The following is a 27,013-nucleotide window of genomic DNA, read 5'->3' on the forward strand; positions in this document are numbered from 1 at the left end:
AAGAGAGTAGAAACTACAGACTAAAATCTAAGTGAAAGCAGAAACCCAGAGAGGTAAGAAGCACAGAAAGCTGTTTTGAACTTGAGGCATTTGCTGAAACAAACTTGAGCTTCATTTTCAATCTCCCCAAAGGGTAAGGAAATAGAGAAGTCAAAGCCCAGGGATGCCCTCAAAGTGGGCACACATTTTCATTCAAGGTCTCAAAGAATCCCCATTACTAATTTTCCAAGGAAAATGAGCAGCTGACCAGGCACACAAAAAGACAGACACCACAAAAAAGAACCAGGACAAACAGCAGCAGAAACAGACCTTCAGAAACTGGAATCATCAGCTGTAGACGGAAAAACAACTATGCTAATGAGTTTAAAGAAGCAGAAGATAAGCTTCAAAAAAAGTTCTTGTCTTAAACAATCTAGTAAACTTGGGAAAGAACCAAACAGACTGACAAGAAACCAATAAATACATTAACTGAAATTTAAAACTCAATGGATGGGTTTAGCAGCAGATTAGACAGGGAAGGATGAGTGCACTGGAAAATCAATTAGAGCTTAACCAGAATGCAGCACCAAAAGACAAGGGATAACCTAACACATGCCCAATCGAATCCCCATAAGGGAAGGAAAGAGAAGAGGAAGAGGAAATATTTGAGACATAATGACCAATAATTTTCAGGAATGTTTTTTAATATAATCCAAAGTCAAGTATATCTCAAGAAGGATAAACAAATAACTCCACATCTGTCTAGATGTAAAGTTTTATCACAGTAAAACTTCAGAAAATTAAAGACAAAACAAAGTTTTAAAAGAAAAAAGAATGACTGCTTTCAAAGAAAGCAACAGTTAGACTGACAGTTGACTGTCAACTGCAATAATAAAAGCCAAACACATCAATGGAATGATATTTTCAAAAAGTATCATAAGAAATAACTGCCAACCTAGAAATCTATGCCCTGTCAAAACATCTTTCAAGAACTAGGAAGAAACAGAGACATTTTCAGACACACAAAACATAGAGGCTGGCACCAGCATTACCTCCACTAAAGAAAGTCCTCAAGGACACACTTTATATAAAAGACAAAGATCTAGGTCTAAGATGCAAGAAGGAAATTAAAAGCCAAGAAATGATGAATCTGTCTAAATCTAAATTATCATGGACTGAGTAACAGTGGGTCAAAAAATATTTTAAAGATTTATTTAAAAAATATTTTAAATATTTTAATATATTAAAGATATCTTTAAATAGTTAAAGATACATGATGACCAAATTTTTTGAAATAAACTATTTTTGAACTTCTGATATCCAACCCCCTCCATGGATAAAACCCCCCATCATGGCCTGAGGACAGCGTTTACCCCAGACAGTCCTTTGTTCTAACAAGAAGTGGCTCAAAGCACCTGGGAAGAGAGAGGAGCTACGTGGTGCTCTAGGAGGAAGGGGAGAGAAAACCAGAAGGTGTCTTTACTTTAATTTTTTCTTCATAGTGCTGTTCTTTCTGTTTCAGGTGCACCTCCAGATGCTGGGCTGAGACCTGGGCTTCCCTGTGCTTCTCCTCCAGCTCCTAGACAAAAAAGAGGAGACGGTCAGGTGTGTGAAGCAAGGACAGAGCCAAGGCATGTCAGACATTCAGGGGAAACACGGCTTTGGCACAGGCACCAGAGACAACAGGCATGTGTTTCCTCACAACTAGCCCCTAAGGCTCTTGAGAAGGAAACCACCACTGAGCCTTGGCCCTGGGATTTCCAAGTCCACGTATTCACACATATACACACACAGCTGGTGGGCTGGGATCAGAAATCAATCAGTGTGACAGGTCAAAGGCAGCTCTTCATCTCTGCTTAGAGAAATGAGAGTAACAAGACAACACAATTTCAAAATTCCATACAGTGCAAAGCCCCTGACCAACTATCTTGAGCCTCAGGCAATTTTTGCTCCAATGACAGCTTTAAATAAGATTGCACAGGAACCCTAGCTAAGAAGGAAAACTAATATGACAATTCAAACACTTTGAGTTTTGAATGATAATTTAACTGACTGGTAATATGGAGAATGTGACTATCTAGAGATGTTCATATGATATCATGTGTTGATGATGTAACACTAATGGGAAGAAGGCAGAACATAAAATTGACTAAAAATGACATAAATATGTGTACACATATATGGAAGATAGGAAGAGAATTTGGAGTAATATAAATAGCTCAAATGTAAAGTCCTCTTTATTCTATTAAGATTTCTGCTTTTAAACAAAATTCATTTGGAAATTATACCAATTCATTTGCAACATATTATAAACTGATCATATAAAAGGCAGAATTCAACTTACTGAAATAGTCTCTAAATGAAACTATCTGCATCTACATTAATTCTTATGAATCTGGACCCATTAGTTAATTACTAATATCAAAAGTCATTACTCCAAGTTCTCATCTCTTCACACTACCTTGAAGATTTGCTTTGAAATGGAAATAATTATGAGAATTTGAAGAATGAGGAAATTATACAGGATATGGCCATAAAATGGAGGAAAAAATACTTTCAGATTCACACACACATGAAATGGTACTGATTAAGCTTTTGAAATCCTGAAGTCTGCAAACACCAACTTTGACTTGGGGGCCAGTAAAGTATTCAATGTTAAAACCAGGTGCACAAGATCTATTGCAATCTAACAGATGTCATCTTGAAAAGTTGAATGTAAATAGGATGTTAAGTAATAAAAACATACTTTAAGGGCTTTAGGTATATTAAAGGATCCCCAGAAACGAGGTCTTTTTATTAAGGCAAAAGACTCTGCTATAATGAGAACCCCAATTATCTATTTTGAAAGTTCTTATCAGAATAGCAAATACTTTAATGCAAATGACATTTGAGATGACCTTCCGAGCATCATCATGATGTCACAGTATTAAGGACCCCTCTTTGCGCCTGTTCCAGATACTTTATTTACAGCCTAAGCACCAGGTTCTTGAACAAAAGATACTTTCTGATAGATGAAGTCATGACCACAAAGGTACTAGGGTAGGTTATAAGACACACTTGGAAAAAGAAATCTGCTACTTTTCCTTTACATTAGAAATCACTTGATAATTGTCTCAGTTTCAGTCCTCCTAAAATGGCACAGGAATGAAAATCAAACTGAAAACAGGCTGAAAACTCAGACATCTGAGATTCACAACATTGAGACCAAATTTCTGATCCATGTATGAATGGGACTTTGCAACATATAATCCAGGAATGCAGAACTCTACACTCCGACGTTTTAATTGCAAATGAATCTTTGGAAAAGCGGACATTCTAAAATCTGACTTCTTGGCATTTTGGCATTTTTTGTTGTTGTTGTCATTTTTTAAAACGTTATCTTTTCTACATGTGTTGGATCAGACTCTTCCGTCCTGTTATGCAAACACTGCTGTTCGCTGCTCTGTTTCCAGTTCCTAGAATAGTGCCTGGCACATAGTAGAAGCTCATTAAATATTTGTTGAATGAATGAATGAACACATCACCATTAAACAGAGAAACACTTTGCAACCACAAGAGACTTAACCACGTCGTTCGCACCAAGCAAGAGGTGGCAGTGGTGGAATCTCGGTGGGAATTCACTTGACTCACGGTAAAATTCACACACTTGACAATCGCCAAGAGAAACTTGGATGACGGAACGAGAGAACAGAGAGTAGACTAACAGTCACATCTGCCTTTGTGTGTAGACGGATCTATGAAGACTGTGTGTCAAAGCAAAACAACTTAACTGATTTCTCTTTTCATCTATTTGTTCAAGAATACCCATATGCTCATGAATACAGACAGAGATGTAAAGATTTGAAACGTTGGGTTTTTATTGGTTTTTGTTTGGTATTTAGTATAGGCCTATAAGTCGGTCATTCTGGAGTTCATATAGTTGCTGGTGACTCATTTCCCAGAAGTGATGCAGAGAGAGAGAGCCAGAGAGAGGGAGGCGGGAAGCACCCTGCTTACCACCTTGCCTTTTTATGGTGGAGAGGAAGGTCGACTATTCCAGAGTCTCTCCCAGGGGCAGGGAAGGAAGGGGCTATGAACAGACTCCCCAAAGTGGCATCAAATTCTTGATTTGGGCACTGAAATTCAAGGAGAGTCCTTTAAAGGTTCACCTGCCTTCCACCCTGGCAGGAGCAAAACTTCCAACACGTTGGCAAGTACCACCCAAGCCTTCCTTGATCAAGTTAATTTGATCAGAGCCAAAAACAGAATCACTGTGATTACAAACCTAAAAAAAAAAAAGATCTGCTACATCTAAGGAAAGTGAAAATAATAATAAGAATAATAACCAACTGTAGCAGAGAAAGTGAGTGGGTGAACATGGATCTATGACAAATACTACTTAGAGAAAAACAATTCTGCGTGACTAACTTCTTTCCTCTACAAAAGCGAGGATCTGAGCGTTAGTCTTAAAGCCCTGAACCCCTACCCCCCCCTTTATTTAAATGAGCATTTGCAATATTAACAGCCATACAAAACTCTGCTGATAGGAGCACATAAATCCTCCTGTAGAAATGTATTGGAGATGACAGAGTGTGCACGTTCGTATTTCTAAAGGTCAGCCAGTAGCAAACAGAGAGAAAAAAAAAAACATACTGATGGATCTGTTACCAGTGCTGAAAAGTCCAACCTGTAAGGTTACTCATGCTAGTCTCTGATGTGTCATCCGCTAAGACCACTTCCTCTTAATTCACCTGCTCGGCGACAACCTCCCCTTTGACGGTGGTTGGTTCTTCTTTTGACCCCCTTCCCTCTGTAACCTGTTATCTTTGAACTTGCCAACTTTGGCTCCTGCTCACCAGAATTTTATCAGCCATCTGCTGGATCTGTTGGGACTTTGTCTGGATGTCATCCTTCAGTCTGTTTTCTCTACGCTCCATGGTCTCTAGCCTCTTTACCTTGTTCTCCAGAGAGTGGCGGCGTTCCTGTAGATCGTGAATCAATCAGAGAGTTTTAATGGGGTGACGGCTGCGGGCGCAACGCCTGCGCCGAGGGAGGGGGCCCTCGGGAAGCGGACGCTCGCGGCAGGGAGGAGAGGTCTCAGGCACCCAGAGCCACGGCGAGGAAGACACGGTTCTGGAATCCGAGTAGTACTCGCTTGTGTAGGTTACAAGAGTGCATTCATTCATTCAAATATTTACCAAGCACCTACTATCTGCAAGGTAGCACACTAGGCATCTCGGAAAATGCCCAGAGGAAATCGACAGAATGCCTGCCCTTGGAAGAGGTAAGAGAAAGACAAGTAAACATAAAATGGGTGAAAAGGGGCAGAGCCATGAAGCACACAGGTATGGGGCGCTGCGGGAGGTTGCAGGCAGGAAAGAGGGCTTTGAACTGAGCAGGTGAGGGGAGGAGTCAAGGAGATGTGAGCTGTGCAGGGGGCCGGTGCAGCGGGCTGGAGGGGAGACGGGAGGCCTTTCAAATAAAGACGGGCACAGCAGTAACAGCACAGGGGTGGCCAGCTTAGGCCCCAGGTAGAGCACAGAGGGGCTGCTGCATAAGGTGAGTTTGGAGGGAGCAGGAGAACATGAGAAGGGGAGCATGTGCGGGTCAAATGGCTGATAGTCTCATGTATCTAAGACACAGGGAAGCACTAATGGGTTTGGGATGGTACAAGGGGTGGTGATGAGCCTGGAGCTGGAGGTCCACAAGTCTGACATTTCTGAGCTAGCTGGGAGGAAAGTGAGACTGAAAGCAGAAAGCCGAGAAATGACGACATTTGCTCAGCTAGGAGGAAGAGCACCCGCGCCTGCACTACGAGGAGGCCACAGAAAAGGCCAGCGGGGGGCAGACACTGGGAGGGAGACCATGTGGGTGCATCGACAGGGCTGAAGAATCTGTGGAATGGCAGCGCCCAGGGAGAAGCAGATGATGTCAAGGTTCCAAACCTGGAGTGACCACAAGGATGACGATGGCCCTGACCAGCATGAGGAGATTGAAAAGATGACCCAGCTTGTTGGGGAAGATAGTGAGTTCATTCTAGGTTAGAGGCACTGTCCAGACACCCAGGCAAGATTGTCAGGGGAGCAGTGGGAAATACTGCCTGGATTGTGGGTGAGGGTGGCCCCAGAGAGTCGTGGACAAATAGGTCACCACCAGCACAGTGATAGGGAGAAGCAGAAAGCTCAGGAAAGGGGGATGGTTAAGTCAACTATGGCACAGCTGTTCCACAGAACCGTTCCCAGGCATGGGGGAAGCTGGAGGGGAGTAAGGGGAAACGTCCCTTCTGATTCTAGATTTCTTTAGTTCTGTGCTTTTTTCTTTTTTTAACAATGAGAAGACACTCATGTGTTTCCTGCATAATTATATAATTGGTTTCAACAACAACAACAACAACAAAGAATTGAAGGGAGAGAAGAGGCCCCAAAATACAGATCTGGGAGTTATCGACACACACAGGTCACAGCTGAAGCCTCGAAATTTACTATGTTATTATCACTGCTGGGAGGAAAAGTCAAGGAAAAGCAAGGATACAGAGGGAAGGAAAAGAAGACCTCAGGGACGGCGTCACAGTTCACCTAGATAAACATGAGTCCACCCACACAAGTGAGTGGGTCAGAGGAAAACAAACGGGAAGGAAAGGTTTTTATCAAAACATCTTTCTACTCGCAGCTTCTGTGACAAATGCTTCTCCCCTTTGGGGAAAACGTTCCCAAGCCTCTCGGGTTCAGAGGAATGGGTGGAAAGGAAAAGTGGTTTGAACAAAGGCGAGCGGAGAGAAGGTGGTGCCTGCATTTCGTCCCCACACAGCCAGAGGCCAGGCGCTGCGGGACCCGGGGCTGGAGGTCCCCTGCTCACCTCGGCCTCCACCAGCTTCTTCTTGATGCCCTCGGAGGAGTCCTCGCGGTTGTGCAGCTTCTCCAGCTCACGCTCAGCCCGCTCTTTCGCCTGACGGATGTTCTGTAGCAGCTCGGTAGCCTCTGTGCTGGCTTTCACGGCCTGAAAGGAGAAGAAACGGAGAGGTGGGGGACGGGTGAGATGGCCCAGTTTAGACACAGAAAAATATGAGGATCATCTCCTAAACAGGAAAAAAAAAAATCGGGTCACACTGAATGGATATTTTTATCCATTCTTTAAAAAACAAACAAACTTTTCATTTTATTCTATATTTCATCTAAGGTGCACTTATATTTTTCAACATCACTACAATTAAAGCTGTTTTGTTTTTTTTTTAATTTCCTGGGGTACAGAAGATAATGGAGTACTGGACAAATTTTAGCATCTTTGATTCAATATTTTGGAATAAATGCAAACAAAAGGTCTTGGATTTATCTGCCCAAGTATTAATGTATTTTCCTCAGAGCATTAATTTTCTCCTTATTTAATCATCTCACTTGCCAACTTCTTTATGGGGAATCTCTACTATTAACTTTTATAACAATACAACATAAAAGCTGTAATTTAAATCTTTAATAATAAGAAATACCTATCAGAGGGCACAACCACCATAGCGTTTGTAGTGACTCAAAATTCATGTTAGGGAAGTCATTTTTTTTTAATTAACCTTTTGAAGTTAATTTTTAATTTTTTATACTGCAGCTCTTCAAGCATCACGATAAAGATCAAACTGTAAACCACCAACCTCACATTCATTCACTTTAAATTATCATTTGAAAAAGTGAAAATGGCAAGGAAACTCTAGAGAGAGGTGCATGCTGGCTAGTGTGGGAGCTGCTTCCCGCAGGTGCCCAGTGAGCACTGGGAATGCGGCTGGTGTGACTAGGAAATCAATTTTAAAGTTTACTAAAGTTTAATTCATTTAAAAACTGGAGCAGTATAAATGTTTTAACATCAATACATGCTGTGATGACATTTTGTATATATTGCATTATGAAAACTGTATCATTCAAAGAGTTTTCACCTTTTTATAATACAGCCACTAGAAAACTTAGAATTAAATCTGTGGCTGACATGTATAGGTTGCTCCCCTCTTCTACAAGGTGGGCAGAGTCCTAGAAGACATGAGTCCTCACACAAACTTCTAGCTGAGAGAGGCTTTCAGAAGTGAGCTCAAGAATAGGCAGGAAGGAGTCAGATGAACGGATACAGAAAAAGTGGATCATCCCGGCTATGGAATACCATGAAGCCTATGAAAAGGAGATCCTGCCACATGCTGCAATGCAGATGACCCTCCCAGACACTGTGCTGAATGAAAAGAGCCAGTCACAAAAAGACAAACACTGTATGAGTCCACCAACAGGAAGTGCCTAAAGCAGTCAGAAGCATACAAGCAAAGTAGATTAGCAGAGGCAAATTATAATATAGAGTGATATATATCATATATATATAGGGTGGATAAACAAGGTCCTACTGAATAGCAGAGGGAACTATATTCAGTATTTTATAATAAGCCATAAAGGAAAAGAATATAAAAAGAATGTGCATATGTGTATAACTGAATCACTCCACTGTGCAGTATAGTGACAAAACATTGTAGATCAACTATATTTTAATAAAATAAACTGACAGGAAGGGAGGGAAGGAAGGAAGGAAGGGGTTGCCAAGGATGGGCATTCACTAAAGGGGTGGTTAGCATCTAACAGATAGTTTAAGTTTTGCGAGACAAAAAAGTTCTCGCGATTTGATGTACAATGGAAATACATCTAACACTAAGGAACTGGACACTCAAAATGATTACAATGGTAAAGTCAATGTTATATGTTTTCAATAACACAACTTTAAAAAGAAGGAGGAGGAAAATCAAAGGGCTCTTTTAAACACATTCACAAACCTTCGTGAAGGCCATATTCATTCTGGCCCTTTCTTTAGCGTTTCCCCTGTTCACCCAAAGGAAGGGCCATTAGCACTCACTGTGTCAGAAGCCATAAACCACACCCACCCTCCTCCCCAACCACTCGAGGACTCCTGGCTCCTCCAGCCTCCCAGTGGACAGGAAGGCTGCCAATGGTCTCTGATGGAAAGCCGTCTGGGTCATGAACAAGATGTGAACCCAGTCCCTTGAAGGAAGAGGAGCCAGCCTCTTGGGATTTGTCATAGTAGAATTTGAACTTTGAATTGACAGTCTCACAGAGCTTGGTGTCTGGTTTGTTTGTTTGTTTAAACAAATACAGTTTGACAGGTCCCAAAAGGAGAAAGTATATTCAGAACTCTGATATTTTCAGGTAATATAGCTCACCACCCCATTTCATCTCCCTCAGTGACGGGTGACTAATTCTCTTTCTTTGATATTTCACCTCTAGGATAAGGCAAGAAAAAGTACTTGGAAATGGGAGGTAAGTTCCCCAAAATATCCCCTTGGGCTTACCTTTTCTAGCTTCTCTTGGAGCTCCTGAATTTTGAGCTGCTGCTCAGCATTGATCTGTAATTAAAATCCCAGGAAATAAAACAAAAGGCACATTGGTATTAAGGTCTTGCTACATTTACTACAGGCCTATTTTCTTGAGGTTTCTGTGGGGGTCTTATTGTTTTCCAGTACCTACTGATGGAGAAGAACAGTAGCCTATGAGAGAAGCCTTTGAATATCTCAGTGTAAACCTCCATGTGGACCGTTACTCTAGAACCAGCGACACACATACAGATGGCAAAAAAGGGAACTGAAATCGCCTGTACTTGAAAACAGTAAATTTTCCCATCTGTTTTACTGAGTATCTGGGTTTGTATGTTACTGTGAGAGGGCATGACAAAAAAAAAAAAAAAAAGATGTGTCTTCTCCCCCTTTTAGAACCATAGCTGAAACTAAACCTGGTCATCCAGAGACTGATCATCAAAATAAACCCAGAAGAGAGTTCTTTATTCACTGCAAATATATTCTTAACCAACAAAAGGCCACGGAGAGCAACATTTAAGAGACTGCATGTGTGCATGCTAAGTCACTTCAGTTTTGTCAGACTCTTTGCAACCCCAGGGACTGTGGTCCACCAGGCTCCTCTGTCCATGAGATTCTCCAGGCAGAAATACTGGAGTGGGTTGCCATGCCCTCCTCAGGGGATCTTCCCGACCTAGGGATCCAACCCTTGTCTCTTGTATCTCCTACATTGGCAGGCGGGTTCTTTATCACTAGTGCCACCCGGAAAGCCCATTTAAGAAACCATCTGCCCCAAATCCCAATACCAATAGTGGAAAATACCTTCTCCAGTTTGGCATATTCTCCCACTTCAGGCTTCCCTTGATCTTTAGCCTGTAATTTAAAAGATACAACATATTGGGAACTCTCAAGAACCTAAAAATCTTATAAGACAACACTACAGGCTGTACTTTCTTGGTCTCTGTGGCCAAAACAATTAGGACAATAATAAAAAATTTAGTTACCTTCTCTAATCAACACCAGAACTCTGTATGGCACCCCATGGCTTCTCAAATGTACTCATTAAGCTAGGATCCCCTTTATTATTGCTAAGATCATCCAGGATTCTACCCCCAAAACTCCCTCCCCGAGGGGAGCTAGCTACCTTCATCAGTTTATGCTGACATTCTGTTGCTTTCCGCTTAAACTCTTCAGCAGCCAGCCGAGACTCTCTGAGCTCCGATTCATAGAGGTCACTCCGCCTTCTCGCCGAAACCAGGTCCTCTTCCAACTGATTCATCATCAACCTCATTTCTTCCACTTGAGCCTGGTACTCCTAAAGAGTAGGCAACCAAAGAAAGGTGGACTTTAGAACTCCTGAAAGGAAAGATGGGAAGTGAAGGTGAAAAACCACAGAGAGAAGACACAGTGACGAGATATAAGCAGAAAATGGACCCAGAGAAAAGGTGAAAGATGCGGATGAAGGTGAGGTGTGTGGAGAGTGAGTAGAGAGAAAAGAATATTAAATCTTTAAACTGTTTTCATGTAGATCATGTAGCACTAGTAACACCATTTGGAACACATGTGCTTATATACAGTTAGATCCTTTGAGCAAATAATACCGTACAAGAAGTGCAGAACCTTAAGGCCTTTGTAACACCGGAGAGCAGCAAGGGATGTACTTTAAACAACCATGATAATCTGCTTACGCAAAGCTTCCCCCAAGGGTAATCATTTATATAGATTTGTCCTTTAGAAGTCACATGCACCTAACATAATTAAATATGGTACCTAGTTTTAAAATTAACCTTTCAGATGACACAAGGGGGTAATTGGAAATCTCAATGGAGAGAATCTTGGAAGGTAAAACTCATCATGTCAGTTTCTCACCATTAATTTTTCTGGGGCCCAAACTGCATGAAGAACTTAACAATGCTCTTGAGATGCAAGTCACCCTGAAATTTGGAAGAGTCAGGAAACACTGACTCTGTCAAAGTAACTTGTGAGAAAGACTCCAAAGAAAGAATTACCTTGCTCCCTCGAGCAGAAGCCTTTGAGTAATCCCAACAGCCCAACCTTTCTCAAAGTGAATTTCTAAAATCAGAAAATCTGCATTGAGGTTTTCCAAAACTGATTTACCATGAGAAATAAACAGTGGTTTTGAAAACTTTGGGGCAGAGAACGAAAATATTCTCTACTGGCAAAAGCAAAGACTATACATGTAAGGTTTATGAATGAGCAAAATTTATCCAATCCAAGGTGGTGGGGGTGGAGGATATAAAATGAAAAGAATAAAGAATTGAACTAAGACTGTCTCTGACCTTCACAACATCTAGTAATCATCTCTAAGACCTGTTCTCCCAAGAAATAACTGAAGAGAGATCCACTGAGCAAGGATATGTTTTTAACCAATAAAATGTTTTTCCCCCAGTAACAGTACAGCTTCATCCCACTGTAATAGGCAATTCCCATGTGCACACTAAAGCGAAGATGACATCCTTATGAAAATGGGTAGTTTTCATGTAAACACATCTCTCTGTGTTAGTGGTACGGAGGAAAGCAGAAAAAAAGGGGGGGGGGGCACAAAACAGAGCACTAAAAGCATACAGTCGTCCCTTGGTATACACAGGGGGTTGGTTCCAGGACCAGATTCGACCTGAGGTTGGTTGATCCATGCATACAGAAATCATGGATACAGAGGGCCAGCTGCATTGTTACTGAGGGTCAATTCTACAAGCCATGGGGCACCAGATTTTCTGCACGAGGCTCACTAAGTGGGTGGTGCTGGGTTACATAACCAAAGGTCTTTATAAACTATTCAACGATTATCTGAATTCACAGAACAGAACACGAGTCAACGATGTGAGATGGCACATCCTCGGCCAGGGCTGTGTGATGACTTATTCTGACTTGCACAGCTCTGGTATTATTAAGCCTTCCTGGACCCCTTCCTCCATTAAAAAAAATTATATATATATAATATAAAGATAAAAACATTATCTATGAAAACACTTTCTTTTACCTAAAAATTCAATTTCTTTTCTCCTGATTTTAAAAAATCCAAAGTACCATCGGAGCTGCACACAAGCTCAACACAAACTGTGGAGGAAGCGGACCGGTGGGAATCAGTCTTGGCCATCTTCTATCCCTAGCTCCCTTGTCTGACTTAAACTTTCAGCAAAAAGGGAATGTGGTCTTTGTGTTTTGTCAAGAGCAAGGACAGAGCACTGTTCCAACACCCCCCACCCCCTGCCCTAAACATCTCTTTGTCCAGAGCTGTCAGCGCCCAAGGGGAGGAAGGCATGAATCAGGCAACACCTCTGTCAGCAATCTGAGCTCCCAGGGCACCCAGCCTGCTACAGACATCAAAAAGGATTCTACTTCACTTATTGAGCCACTGTTATTCTGCCAGCTACTTCAAGGAAATCCTATACATCCAACAGCTGATCAAATCCCTGTTTCAAGAAAAATCTCAGAGATGATGATCAGGTCTGTTTCCAAGGACAGCTGAGAGAGCTGTCCGAATCTCAGCTGGGCTCAGTGCTGGTCATAGTTGAACAGGATCAGAATGCGGAAATGTGGACAACTTTTGAGTCATGCCTCAAGTCACTCTTTGGAATGGAACTTTACAATTTTGGTTGAATAGAATCAATCTGAAGTCTTAAAACTCAAATGCCTTCTATGTTACCCAAATTTCTGATTCTCTTTCCAAGGAGGGGGGTTGGTGGAACCAGCAATTGCTAGTGATGGAGCATGAATCTATCATGTGAGGTATTTAGGTGTTTTCTAAATTCTTTAAATTTTTGGATGTGCCTCATGGCACACAGGATCTTAGTTCCCTGACCAGAGATTGAACCCGTGCCCCTTGCAGTAGAAGTACAGGTTCTAGTCACTGGACCACCAGGAAAGTCCCTAGGTGTTTTTATTTTAAACCAAACCCAAATACTCCATTGGGGTTAGCTAAGTTGTTGATCAGTTGCTAAGTCGTGTCTGACTCTTTGCAACCCCATGGACTGCAGCATGCCAGGCTTCCCTGTCCTTCACTGTCTCTTGGAGTTTGCTCAGATTCAAGTCCACTGAGTCGGTGATGCCATCCAACCATCTCTGTCCTCTGCCACCCCCTTCTCTTTTTTACCTTCAGTCTTTTCCAACATCAGGGTCTTTTCCAATGAGTCAGCTCTTCACAACCGGTGGCCAAAGTACTGAAGCTTCAACTTTAGCATCAGTCCTTCCTATGAATATTCAGTATTGATCTTTTTTTAGGATTGACTGGTTTGATTTCCTTGCAGTCCAAGGGACTCTCTCAACAGTCTTCTCCAGCACCACAATTCAAAAGCATCAATTAATTCCTCAGCACTCAGCCTTCTTTATGATCCAATTCTCACAGCCATACACGACTACTGGAAAAACCACAGCTTTGACTATATGTACCTTTGTCGGCAAAGTGATGTCTCTGCTTTTTAAAGCACTGTCTAGGTTTGTCATAGTTTTCCTTCCAAGAAGCAAGCATCTTTTAATTTCATGGCTGCAGTCACTGTTGCAGTCATTCTGGAGCTCAAGAAAATAAAATCTGTCACTGCTCCCACTTTATCGTCTACTATTGGCCATAAAGTGATGGGACCAGATGCCATGATCTTAGTTTTTATAAATGATGAGTTTCAAGCCAGCTTTTTCACTCTCCTCTTACAACCACATCAAGAGGCTCTTTAGTTCCTCTTCACTTTCTGCCATAAGGGTGGTGTCATCTTCATATCTGAGGTTGTTGATATTTCTCCCGGCAATCTGGAATCCAGCTTGTGATTCATCCAGCCCGGCATTTCACATGATGTACTCTGCATACAAGGTAAAGAAGCAGGGTGATGATATGCGGCCTTATCGTACTCCTTTTCATTTTGATCCAGTCCACTGTTCCATGTCCAGTTCTACTTGTTACTTCTTGACCCACATACAGGTTTCTCAGGAAACAGTAAGGTGGTCTGGTAGTCTCAGCTCTTTAAGAATTTTCCACAGTTTGTTATGATCCACAAAGATTTTAGCGTAGTCAATGAAGCAGAAGTAGATGTTTTTCTGGAATTCCCTTGCTTTCTCTATGATCTAACAAATGTTGGCCAATTGATCTCTGGTTCCTCTGCCTTTTCTAAACCCAGAATGTACATTTGGAAGTCCTTGGTTCACATACTGCTGAAGTCTAGCTTGAAGGATTTTGAGTACTACCCTTCTAGTATGTGAAATGATTACAATTGTAGGGTAGTTTGAACATTCTTAAATAGCTAAGTAGAAGCAACACTTAAAATAAACAGACGTATAGAAATTGGCTTTGAGAGGAAGAGAGAAAAATAAATGGCAAATCTGGGAGGAATCAGTGGGCTACAAACCAAATACTAGGCGTTTACTGAAAGTATTATATGTTTCTCCTGGATTGCAAACATTGCACTCTCACCAAGCTTACTGAGGGTCATTTTTTTAGTAAGTCCTCCTTCCGATGAAAAATAAAATCTGAAACGAAGAAGCTTTCTTCCCCCAAAATGGAACACTTAGCAGTCATTAAATCTAAAACTCCACATGGATGCCAACTGTGATATGAATCACAAAGGACATTTCTTTGAACTCAAGCACCAGCATATACCTTTTCAAAATGTCCTGAAAATTCTGTTTCTATTTAATTTCAGGGACACCAGCTGCTCCCTCTGGTGGCCAAGCACAGCTTTCATTTCCCCAGGATACCACCAAAAGCAAATTTCCAAACACATTGAACTAATGGGAGAAAAAGAATCCTACTTCTTGAAACATTTAGGAGGAAAAATGGTGTGGACAAAAGGGCAACAAGTCAACTGTCAAAGTGCATTTTTCCAAGCTTCAGGCACAACCTTCAAGATCTCTAAGTTAGTACTGTTCAGAAACCTGATGACTGGATTGCACCATTTCCTAGGCACGTTTATTTAGAACATTTTTATCAAGCAGGAGGATCTTAACCAATGATTTAAAAAATACTAAAGTGATAATGAGATGATGCAAAAAAAAAAAAACAAAAAAACAAAAACCAAAACAGTAATTCTTTCTTTAAACAACAGTTAATGAATCAAATTATTTGCAAGAGTTTCTTGCATTAGCAACCACCCAGATGGCTAAGTGTGCGCTACCCAGAGACAAAAATGTTCATTTCCATCACTGTTTCCATTAGATTTTCTGAAGTGAATGAGAGTTGCCTGGCAGCTGATAATTCAGCTCTCCAATTGCTCACTGCATTCTCTTCATTAAAGTTTCTATTTACGGTTTCTTCAAAGGACAAAAAAAAAAATCCATGCTAAAAAGGAAACAATGAAGTAAAATAGAAATGAACCATCTAGAAAGAAAACTGTTTTAGAAAAGGAAAGGGGAAAAAAAAAAGAGAGTAGGCTTTTTAAAGGTCTGGATTTTCTTTTCTGAACACGAAGGGGAGGGCTTTATGTAGTCAAGATTTGCTGTGTTAATTGTGACGCGGCCTTAATGGCTCAAACACCCCTCCTAGGATACATCTTTAGATAAGCAAAACTATGAATTATCCTGGCTTCTCTCAAAAACATAAAGTGCATCTAAAAAGCTATGAAAACATCTTTAAAAACTATTTCAATGGTCTTAAAAGCAGAAGTCGGCACTCTTTTGGTAGAAAGTTAGATGGGAAGCCATTTCAGCTTTGCAGGCCATGTGGTCTCTTGTCACAGCTACTCACCTCTGCCAGTGAAGCATGATCAGCAGCCACAGACAGTACCTAAGCGAATGGGTGTGTCTGTGTTCCAATGAAACTTTATTTGTATAAATGTTGAAATCTGAACCGCACAGCATGAACTATTCTTTTGAATTCCTCCCCCCAACTATTTAAAAATGCAAAAATCATTCTCAGCTTGTGGTCATGGAAAACAGGTTGGTTGGCCAGATTCACCCCCACAGGCTGTAGTCTGCCCACCACCACTGCTTTAAACCTACACCTTTGATTGAAAAAGAGTAGTCATTGTGGGGTCCAGACTTCAAAAGGAGCTAGAACATTTATATAAACCATGTGGAATCTAAAAAAGTTCCATTTGGAATCTGAAAGTTCCAAATGACCTACATACCTCTTTCTCCCCCTCCTCCCCCCCTTTCTCTGTCCCTCAAACATGCCTCCCCTGAAATGAGAGGTCTGAGCTGGTGCCCTGCTCCCAGGTAGCAAGTCATACCTGCTCTTTGATTTCTTGGAGCTTCCGGCTCTGCTCTCTGATATCATGGAGGAGCTGCAGTGCTTTGTCGTCCTCTTGGGACACCTCCATCCGTGCTTGCTCCAAACTTCGCTTTAAGCTCTGCGGAAAGCAAAAATTTTTAATAGGGATGCCCCATAGATCCTGCTCTAGTTGAAAGACTCATTAAGGGAGCTGCAGGCTGCTTCGCAGACACCAAGACGGTTTCGGGTGACGGACCCACGACGACAGCTTCCAGTGGGTTGCTGAATTCCAAGTTTCATCCTGCAAAATCCCCTGGTTCAAGAAATCATCATCTCAAACACCTTGAGACCTATGGATCCAGCCTGAAAGTGCAGCCACCTGTCTCCTACCTGGCCTAGCAGATACTTACTTGTATGTTCAGGACTGAAAACTAGTAAGATCCCCTAGCCATGAAACCACCACTGGGGTGGATACAAAATCTCTTCTGGAATATCAGTGATTCGAGGACTATCAAGTATATCACCCTTTTTCAAAGTAGCAATGACTTCATTCTCTGCCCGGGTATCATTTAGGACTCCAAGCAATCTATTTCCACCTCCTGGCTTACGTTTCCTGGACACCTTTCATCCATAAGGTTCCCTTAATGCTTCAGTAGCACTGAAATATATATCTGAAATACAGAGCTGAATAACTTCACCCACCACTGAAAGGCAGCCAAATCTGGAATGGAAACATAGCAGTTATTCTTAATCAGCCACGTTCTATAGATTTCCTCTCCCTTGTGGAAAAAACACTTGAAAAATGTGCGATTCAACTTCTTAAGACTGTACATTAAGAAACACCTGAATGAAAATTTTTAACGAGACAATGGAGAAGACAGTCTACTCTTGTGAAGGAAAGAAAAAAAAGTCACATGGTAAAAAATGACAAGAGGGTCTGGGTTTTAAAGCCTGAGTTTTCTTGTTGATATGCCGGTTCTAGGCGATAGTTGATTTGGGGCAAATTCAAAACATATTGTCTTGCCCTTATTTGGGAACTTGGTTCCTGAGGCTGATCATGTAGGACACAAGGTAGACCACAGAGGTTGGGATGGGAGATGTGAGACCCTCTGCAAGGCCATCTACGCTTGTCTCCAGGCTCCTACCTGGACTCTCTGAGCCTGACCTCCTGTCTCCAGGCCCTCACACCTGGCGCACGCTACTCTGCACATCACAGGTCCTGCTCGTGCGTCCTCCCTCTCTATTCTCTGCCCCTGGCTGTGACGTGCCTCATGATGCTGTCATGAAACAGGATGAGACACACACAACAGGTAGTGCCACCTCCGAGGGAAGGGGGCTTTGGGGGGAAGGCTCACACTGCATTCTGTGATGTAGGTAGCAAGGTCCTGCTCCAGGAGGGATCTCTGAGTCTCAGAGGCCTTCAGCTCCACCTCCTTCTGACTAAGCACAGCCTCCACCTCTGACACTCTCCGATGTAACCGGGTCATTTCCTGCTCCATCTGAAATAGACACAGCAACACGTTAAAAAAGGCCCGTGGGGGGTTCATTAGGAGTAATCACGTCTCAAGCCACCTCCGAAACCACCTGGTGGTCCCGGTTGGCACTAACTCGCCAAAATGTTGGGATGGAAATACCATGGTTTCTTCGCCTGGGAGCACACCGGTCTTCGCAAGGACAGTCACCAATGCTAAGTCACTCCTCTCATGCAAGGCTGGGTTCACACTCGATCACTTCTCTAACCCAGTAAGCGAGGAGGCCACAATCACCATTTTTTTCACCTGTTTGTTTTTTGGGTTGGGTTTGGTTTTTTTTTTTGCAGATGTCAGTTTAATTTTATCCCAAATCCATCTTGATCCCCCCCATCTCCTTGCAAAGATCTAGAGGACAAATCCAGGACAGGGCAAGGAGATATGGACTCGTCTGCACTCTTGGGAGTCCCAGGCAAGAAGTGACTCTTACGAGCTTCCAGAGAACTGCCTCTGGGCAGGAACAGTGAGCGTTAAGAGACGTTGAGCATAATCAACAGTGGCCGCAGTTACATAGGCAGGAGTTTCTAAGGACTAGGAAGAGAGACTTCGCATCACTCAAAGCAGATGGGATGCATCTCGGCCACAGGTGAGGACCCGAGCCACCTGCCGGAAGACGCAGACATCTGGGTGGGTCATGCTGAGGAACGGGCCGCTTTATATCCAGGGCCTCCTCTGGTTAAGATTTAAAGGATTTACGGCAGCGTCAAGGCCCGAATTCATCTCCCTCTGAGCTGCCGGAGGCGCGACTTCGGCGCGGGAAGGATCAGGTGGCTCTGCGCCAGCGGCGGCCCCGGGCAGGTCCCTCGGCATATATTGACGGGAGGATCCTGCAGCAAGGAGGGAGGCCGGCTGTGGAAATAAATACCTTGTGACACTTGTCCTGGGAGTCTTGCAGCTCTTTGCTTTTGATAAGAAGTTTCTTTTCCATGGAGCTAGTCTTGGCAGGGGAGTCCAGACTTGACACAACAGACCTGGATGGAAGAAAACCAATGTCAAGGTGAGGGGTGGGGATGGGCCAAAAATAATAATAAAAACTTTTAAAAATGAAACTACAGCAGAATTTGGGATTAGCAGATGCAAACTATTACGTACAGAATGGAAGAACAGTAAGGTCTTACTGTAAAGCACAAGGAACAGGATATATTCAATATCCTATGATAAACTATGATGGAAAAGAATATGTGTGTGTATATATATATATATGTATGTATGTATGTATCACTGAGTTACTTTGCTGTACTGCAGAGATTAACACAAACTGTAAATCAACAACACTTCAATAAAATAAATGTTATAAGAAAAGAAACTATAGTAGAGACCAAGACCTGCCAGTATCCTTGGGCATCAAAAGAGCTGGCTCAAGCAGCTTCTAATGACATCATAACCATGAGGCAGAGAGGTAGACGGGACCAAGAACACTGGAAGCAGGAGGATCCAAGTGTAAATTTAGCTGCCACTGACCTGAGGCAATAATTTGGCCTCCCTGAGCCTCCGTTTCCATTTCTAGGAGGTAGAATGATAATAAAAGGCCCTGCCATGACAGGAGAGAATGAATATTAAACACATAGCATTGTGCCTGCACGGCTTCGTTTGCTCTTTCAACCAACGGATATGTGCTGTGCACCTACTCTGTTCCAGAAACCTTTCCAGGCACTGGAACGGCAGCAGTCAAGACAGACACAGTCCTTGCCCTCCTGGAGCTGACACTCATGGAGGGCATGCAGAGTACGTCGGGCAGACACACGAACTAAAAGGTTAACAGATGATGCCAGAGAATGAAACTGGGTGACGTGCTATGACAGAGGAAATGGATCAGGGGCCTGTTTCTCTGAAAACTTGAAAAATGAGAAGGTGCTGGCCTTCCAAAGCTCTGGAAGGAAACAAACTCCAGGGAACAGGGATAAAGGATGCAGAGGTCCTGACACAGGACAGAGTTAACACAGCAAGTGGCCACTGTTTTCAGTTAACTATATTGACCAAACTGTTGTTTATTCCATCCCTAAGCCAGCCAGCTTGATTCTGCTTTATTTTATACAAACAGGTAACACTTATTGGTGCTTCCCTGGTGGCTCAGCAGTAAAGAATCTGCCTGCAATGCAGGAGACCCAGGTTTGATCCCTAGATGAGGAAGATCCCCGTGGAGGAAGTCATGGCAACCCACTCCAGTATTCTTGCCTGGAGAATCCCTTGGACAGAGGAGCCTGGTGGGCTACAGTCTATAGGGTCGCAAGGAGTTGGACATGACTGAAATGACTGAGCATGCACGAACACTTACTATGTTGGGCTAAATAAAGTCCCTCCACCAAGGTGTCCATGTCCTAATCTCTGGAACCTGTGGATCTGTTACCCGATGTGGCAAAGGGGGCTTTGCAGATGTGATAATGTTAAAAATTTTGATGGCAAGGATATCCTGGATTATCGGATATCCTTGTGGGTATCCTTGTGGGTATATCCTTGTGGATATACATTGTGGGCCCAATGTAACCACAAGGGTCTTTTCAGTATGGAAGCAGAGGGAGACTTCCCTGGTGGTCCAGTGGTTAAGACTCTGCCCTTCTACTGTGGAGGGCACAGCTTCGAACACTGGTTGGGGAACTAAGATGCTGCATACTGCACAGTGAGGCCAAAAAAAATTTTTTTTAAAGATGGAAGCACAGGAAGGGAGGAGATGTAATGACAGAAATAGGGTCAGAGTCAGCAAGAGACTGGAAGATGCTACATCATCAGCTGTGAAGACAGAGGAAGGGGCCACGAGCCAAGGAAACTGGACAGCCTCTAGAAGCTGGGAAAAGCAAGGAAACTGATTCTCTCCTAGAGGATATCCAAACAGTAAAGTCTCATAAACCCTGCTTCTAGTCCAGTAAAACCCATCTTGGACTTCTGACCTCCAAAAATATAAGGTAATACATTTGCATTGTTGTGAGCCTCTAAATTTGTGGTCACTTGTTACAGCAGCCATAGGCAGCTCATACACTTACTAAGTGCTGACTCGACGTGCACAGTTCTGTCCTAAAGCATTTTAACTCTTTAGTTTTAACTCTTTAGTCTCCCTAGCAACTGTATAAGACAATCTATTATCCTCATTTTATAGATGAGGAAACTGAATTTAAGTAACCTGCCACATGAGCAGGGAACCTAAGTAATCTGCCAGCTAATAAACTGTTTCTGTTGGTCCCAAGAGAGAACTGGGGTAGAGACTGAGGACGTACTGAACGTATCTCTCAGCATTTTATCACAAAAATAATGTAGTGTGGCCTCCTGAGAACAGACTAGAACAGACTCTCCACAAGGACACACTTTCCCACACACATACACAGAATTCACACACCCTGCCTCATACCTAAAAGCAGTTAATTTTTGTGGGTGGAGGTGACAGTTCTTATTTGGGGAGGTTTCCCTCAGTGTTCGGCACCCTAGGCACAAACGCTGAGACTGGTGAAGTGCAGGGCCAGAGCAGGAGCCAACAAAGGTTCTCATGCTCTGAGGGATGTGTGGCAGAGGCCACCACTGCTCTGCTGTCCCATCTACGTCGCCTTGGTAACAGGGCTGCAGCAGCTGGTTGTCAATGAGCACTGGCATCTCGCCAGCAGGTCAAAGTTCTGCTCTCCGGTGCACCACGCCCTACTTCCCAAGTAAAAGTGGTCAGCTTCCTGCAGCAACGCAGCAGCGCTCTCTCCCTGCAGCTCCTGGCCGGATGACAAGGGCTGGCATAATGGTGCTGGCTCACTAAACCCCAATGACAGCTCCCAGTACACACTCTGGGGCAGCCAAGGGAGTTGACACCCAGAGTCATGCAGCTCTGTTCAAAATCTGACTTTGTAACTCACTCACCATGTGAGCTCTCTGAACCTCAGTTTCCTCATCTGAATAATGAGAAAAATTCTCAACCTAATTTCAAGAGTTCTCATGAGGCTTAAGTGAGATAACCCATTGGGAGGTCCTTATCACTGTGCCTTACATCTCATGGAGGCTCAATAAATGTCAACTATTCTACTATCATTGTGGTTTTATCATTACTACCCCTGCAATGGCGTGAACTGCACATGCCTCACAGGCCTAAAACCCTTGCTTGAAACAGTGAAACTCAGCAGGCTGAATTTGCCCCATGCTATCATCCACATTAGAACAAATGTTCATTATTCACACAAATGGGCAATGGGAACTGAAATCCAGAAATAAATTTTTTTTTTTTTAAATCTCACTCTGGGCTAAAAATTTTAACCAAGTTCTACTCCTCTCACTGGCCTATTGTCTATCTAAATCCAGTCAAAACACAAACTTACTTTTTTTTAAAATCTGAGATGAAATGGGTTGCTTGAAGGTATGGCCTTGAGCTGACTTTGCTATTTCTTCCTGATGTTATTCTGGTGGGTGGGCTGGAGAAGACGCAGACTACCAAAGGAGGGAAGGATGACCCACAGACAGGGCCCTTCTTAGTCCTTCGGTCATCAGGAGTCACCCACATGTCACTAAGTCACCTGCACTGACATGAGTCAGGGATGATGAGAGGGGTCACAGCTCTCTAGACCCGAGCACCGAACCAGCACCCTTGGAGAAAAACAATAGCGTGGGTGCACGATGATGGGAGGGAAGGTGGCTCTCAAGACTTGATGACAAGTGGAGGGCAGGCTCCAGAGGACTATGAAGTGCACCCCTGTGGATACAAAGCTCATTGTTATTCACCCAAAAAAAAGTGTTTCTAGGCCACTTGTTAATGGGGCCCAGAATCAGGGAGATGCTTAGGCCCTCCCCCTGCCAGCAACCACGGGAGACGACACGTCGGGGGGAGATGACACGCCAGCCTCTCCCCACCACCCGAGGTCTGACTCCTTCATCCGGCTATTTTGATGCTTGACAAATGTTCACTGTTGAGCCATTCTAAGTACAGCAATTAAGGACTCTTCAGAATAAAGGTGCTAAAAGAAATTTTTTTTTTTTAGAATAAAAATTACATTAAAAAAAAAAAAGCTACGGTAAGTCCGCTGTGACTCAACTCAGCTTGTAGCAACAATTCCATAAACAGTCGTGCAATTGGAGGATGACGCTGGGGTGAGGACAGAAGGGGGAAAGGTCACTGCAGCTTTCTACAATGCCCCTGGTCTTCAGCTCAGCTACAAATTAGAATCACCTGAAGAGCTTTTTAAAAATTACTGATGTCGGGACATCCCTGGCGGTCCAATGGCTAAGACTCTGGGCTCCTAAAGCAGGTTCGATCCCTAGTTAAGGAACTAGATCCCACATGCCACAACTAAGACCAAGAACAACCCAATAAATAGATAAAATTATTGATGTCAGGCAGTAAAAACATTTCGTGTGACGCTATAGTGGTGGATACATGTTATTATGTGTGTATGTGCTCAGTCTTGACTGATTCTTTATAACCCCATGGACTGTAGTCCACTAGCCTACTCTGTCCACTGGATTTCCCAGGCAAGAATACTGGAGTGGGTTGCCATTTCCTCCTCCAGGTGATCTTCCCGACCCATAGAACGTACACCACCAAGAGTGAACCCTAAGGTACACAGGGACTCTGGGTGATAATGACATCTCATTGTAGGTTCATTCTGGTGGGGGATGTTGATAATGGGGAGGCTCTGCATATGTGGGGGTAGGGGGTGAATGGGAAACCTCTGTACCTCTTGTTAATATTGCTATGAACCTAAAACTGTTCTTAAAAAAAAAAAAAAAAAGATATCCAGGGCCCAACTAGACCACTTTAAATCAGAGACAGAGAGACTGGGAGTGGGGCCCAGGCAACGCCATTTTTATTAAGCTCCCAGGTGAGTCCAATGTACAGACAGGCTTAAGAACCATGGTGCTAATTAGAACAAAGTGTGTGTGATTTAAGGTCCAGGTATTTAAAGCTCACAGCTTGACCACCCCCAGTATTTGGTTCCCGGTGACACTTTGGCCAGGAAATTTATTACTGGTGCATTTTGGTCATTCTTTGAGTAAAAACACAGTTTTGAAATTAATCATGGTGAGCAATGAATTTCAAGAAAATGTACAGATTTCAGACAATGATGAAAGACCACTCCTATCCCCTCATTCTTAATAAGTCAACTAAAATATACCATTTCCATGAATTTCTAAGAAAGAACTATACTAGAGAGAGGTATGGCTTAACTTAACATATTTGCATTCTATTTATTTTTCATGTAGACATTTAAGCCAATTAAATGACAGGTGTTAATGGTAAGTAAGCTCTCAATATGTATTTCTTTCTCTGCTGGTCTAAAATCATCCTGAAAAGTACCATTTCATGAAAGGTGGTAATACTTAAAGAGCTGATGCTACTCTTGCTTTAAGAGAAGGAAAGTACAAAAAGTCCTGTAATTGGCTGTAACTCTAAAGCTATGAGAGATGCAGACAGAATTGCTATAAAGAAATTATATATTTCCGTTGACTATGAAATGGGACACGATCTACCTGCTAACTTAATTGCCAGAATTCTCCTCTGTTCTCAAAATTCTCAAACTTCGACACAGGCATACCTTGTTTTCTTGTGGTTTTTTTTTTTTTTTTTGCTTGATTAAACTTCACAGTTTAATACTACATACTGAGATTTAATCTCTACATACTGAGATTTTTTACAAAGAGAAAGTCTGTGGCAACCCTATGTTAAGCAAGTTTATTGGCATTTTTCCAAGAGCATTTGCTCACTTTCTGTCTCTGTCACATTTTGGTAACTCTCACAGTTTTCCAACATTTTCACTAAATTATTTTATTTGTTATAGTGATCTATGATCAGCGATCTTTGATGTTACAATTGTAACTCGTTTGGGTCACCACAAATCATACCCATGTAAGACAGTGAACTTAATAAATGTTGTGTGCGTTCTGACTGCTCCCCCTACTGGCCTTTCCCAGTCTTTCTCTCTCTCCTCAGTTCAGTTCAGTCGCTCAGTCGTGTCCGACTCTGTGACCCCATGAATCGCAGCACGCCAGGCCTCCCTGTCCATCACCAACTCCCAGAGTTTACTCAAACTCATGCCCATCGAGTCGGTGATGCCATCCAGCCATCTCATCCTCTGTCGTCCCCTCTCCTCCTGCCCCCAATCCCTCCCAGCATCAGGGTCTTTTCCAATGAGTCAGCTCTTCGCATGAGGTGGCCAAAGTATTGGAGTTTCAGCTTCAGCATCAGTCCTTCCAATGAACACCCAGGACTGATCTCCTTCAGGATGGACTGGATGGATCTCCTTGCAGTCCAAGGGACTCTCAAGGGCCTCCCTATTCCCTGAGTCACAACAATACTAAAATTAGGCCAATGAATAACCCTACAATGGCCTTTAAGTGGTCAAGTGAGAGGAAGCAACACAGCTCTCTCACTTGGAGATGCAGACGTAAAGAACATACTTTTGGACACAGTCGGGGAAGTAGAGGGTGGGATGATTGAGAGAATAGCATTGAAACATATATATTACCATATGTAAAACTGATAGCCAGTGGGAATTTGCTATATGACATGGGGATCCCAAAGCCGGTGCTCTGTGACAACCTAGAGGGGTGGGATGGGGACGGAGGTGGGAGGTAGGTTCAAGAGGGAGGGGACATATGTATACCTACAGCAGATTCATGTTGATGTACGGCAAAAACCATCACAATATTGTAAAGCAATTATCCTCCAATTAAAAAAACTTTTTTAAAGCTAGAAATGATTAAGCTCCACGAGAAAGGCATGTTAAAAGCCGAGACTGGCTGAAAGCTAAGCTTCTTGAACACAGTTAGCCAAGTAGTGAATGCAAAGGAAAAGTTTTTGAAGGAAATTAAAAGTGCTCCTTCAATGAACACATGAATGATAAGAAAGCAAAATAGCCTTCTTGCTGATGTGAAGAAAGTTTTAACAGTCCAGATAGATTAAACCAGCCACAGCACTCCCTTAATTAAGTCCAAGCCTAATCCAGAGCAAGGCCCTAACTCTCTTCAATTCTGTGAAGCTAAGAGAGGTGAGGAAGCTGCAGATGAAAAGTCTAAAGCTAAGAGAAGTTGGTTCATGAGGTTTAAGGAAAAAAGTTGTGTCTCCATAACAAAATTACAAGCTGAAGCCACAAAGGCTGATACAGAAGTCGCAGCAAATTATCCAGAAGATCTAGCTAAAATAATTAACTTAAAATAATAACCAACAACAGATTTTCAATGTAGACAAGCAGCCTTATATTGAAAGAAAATACCATCTAGGACTTTCATAGCCAGAAAGGAGAAGTCAATGCCTGGCTCCAAAGGATGGGCCAGCTCTCTTGTTAGGGTTTAAAGTAGCTGGTGACTTAAAGTTGAAGCCAATGCTCATTTCTCATTCCAAAAATCCCAGAGCCCTTAAGAATTATGCTGAATTTACTCTTTGCTGATACTATGTATATAATAAATAACTAATTAGAACATACTGTATAGCACAGGGAACTCTACTCAAAGCTCTGCGGTGACCTAAATGGAAAGGAAATCCAAAAAAGAGGGGATATGTGTATACCTAGAGCTGATTCACTCTGCTGTACAGTAGAAAGTAACACAACATTGTAAAGCAGCTATACGCCAATAACAATTTTAAAAATTAAAAAATAAATCTACTCTGCCTGTGCTCTCTAGAACAATAAAGTGGGAATGACAGCACATCTGTTTACACATGATTTTAGATAGTGATTCTGTATCTGTTCCATAGATACCGATGCCTCTGATGGGTCTGGGCAAAGTGAATTGAAAATCTTCTGGAAAGGATTCACCATTCTATTAATAGACGCCATTAAGAACATTTGTGATTCACGGGAAGAAATCAAAATATCAACATGAGCAATTGGTTTCATGAGCTGATTCCAATCCTCATGAATGACGTTGAGAGGTTCAAGACTCCAGTGGAGGAAATAACTGCGGATGTGATGGAAACAGCAAGAGAACTAGAATTAGAAGTAGAGACTGAAGAGGTGTCTGAATTGCTAGAATCTCACAATAAAACTTTAACAGATTAGGAGTAGCTTCTTATGGATGAGCAAAGAAAGTGATTTCTTGAGATGGAATCTACTCCTGGTGAAGATGCTGTGAAGCCTGTTGAAATGACAACAC

General features: G+C 42.6%; 1 protein-coding gene across 8 annotated transcripts in view; it reads right to left on the reverse strand.

Annotated features, from left to right (window-relative positions):
• The window catches only part of CIT (citron rho-interacting serine/threonine kinase), a 171,727-nt gene that overhangs the window by 61,937 nt on the left and 82,777 nt on the right, over positions 1-27,013 (reverse strand). For 7 of the 8 annotated variants that reach the window (XM_043440393.1, XM_043440404.1, XM_043440386.1 and 4 more), the window contains 9 exons: positions 18,828-18,933; positions 17,789-17,932; positions 16,453-16,572; positions 10,425-10,595; positions 10,103-10,153; positions 9,281-9,334; positions 6,814-6,954; positions 4,815-4,940; positions 1,463-1,558 (listed from right to left, as the gene is read on the reverse strand). In XM_043440393.1, coding sequence (XP_043296328.1) covers positions 1,463-1,558; positions 4,815-4,940; positions 6,814-6,954; positions 9,281-9,334; positions 10,103-10,153; positions 10,425-10,595; positions 16,453-16,572; positions 17,789-17,932; positions 18,828-18,933 — 1,009 coding nt within the window. Of the gene's footprint in view, positions 1-1,462; positions 1,559-4,814; positions 4,941-6,813; positions 6,955-9,280; positions 9,335-10,102; positions 10,154-10,424; positions 10,596-16,452; positions 16,573-17,788; positions 17,933-18,067; positions 18,707-18,827; positions 18,934-27,013 lie in introns of those variants that run through there. The other variant, XM_043440429.1, reaches the window with a different exon arrangement.

The sequence above is a fragment of the Cervus canadensis genome, chromosome 1 (assembly GCF_019320065.1).
Source record: "Cervus canadensis isolate Bull #8, Minnesota chromosome 1, ASM1932006v1, whole genome shotgun sequence".
Classification (NCBI taxonomy): Eukaryota; Metazoa; Chordata; class Mammalia; order Artiodactyla; family Cervidae; genus Cervus; species Cervus canadensis.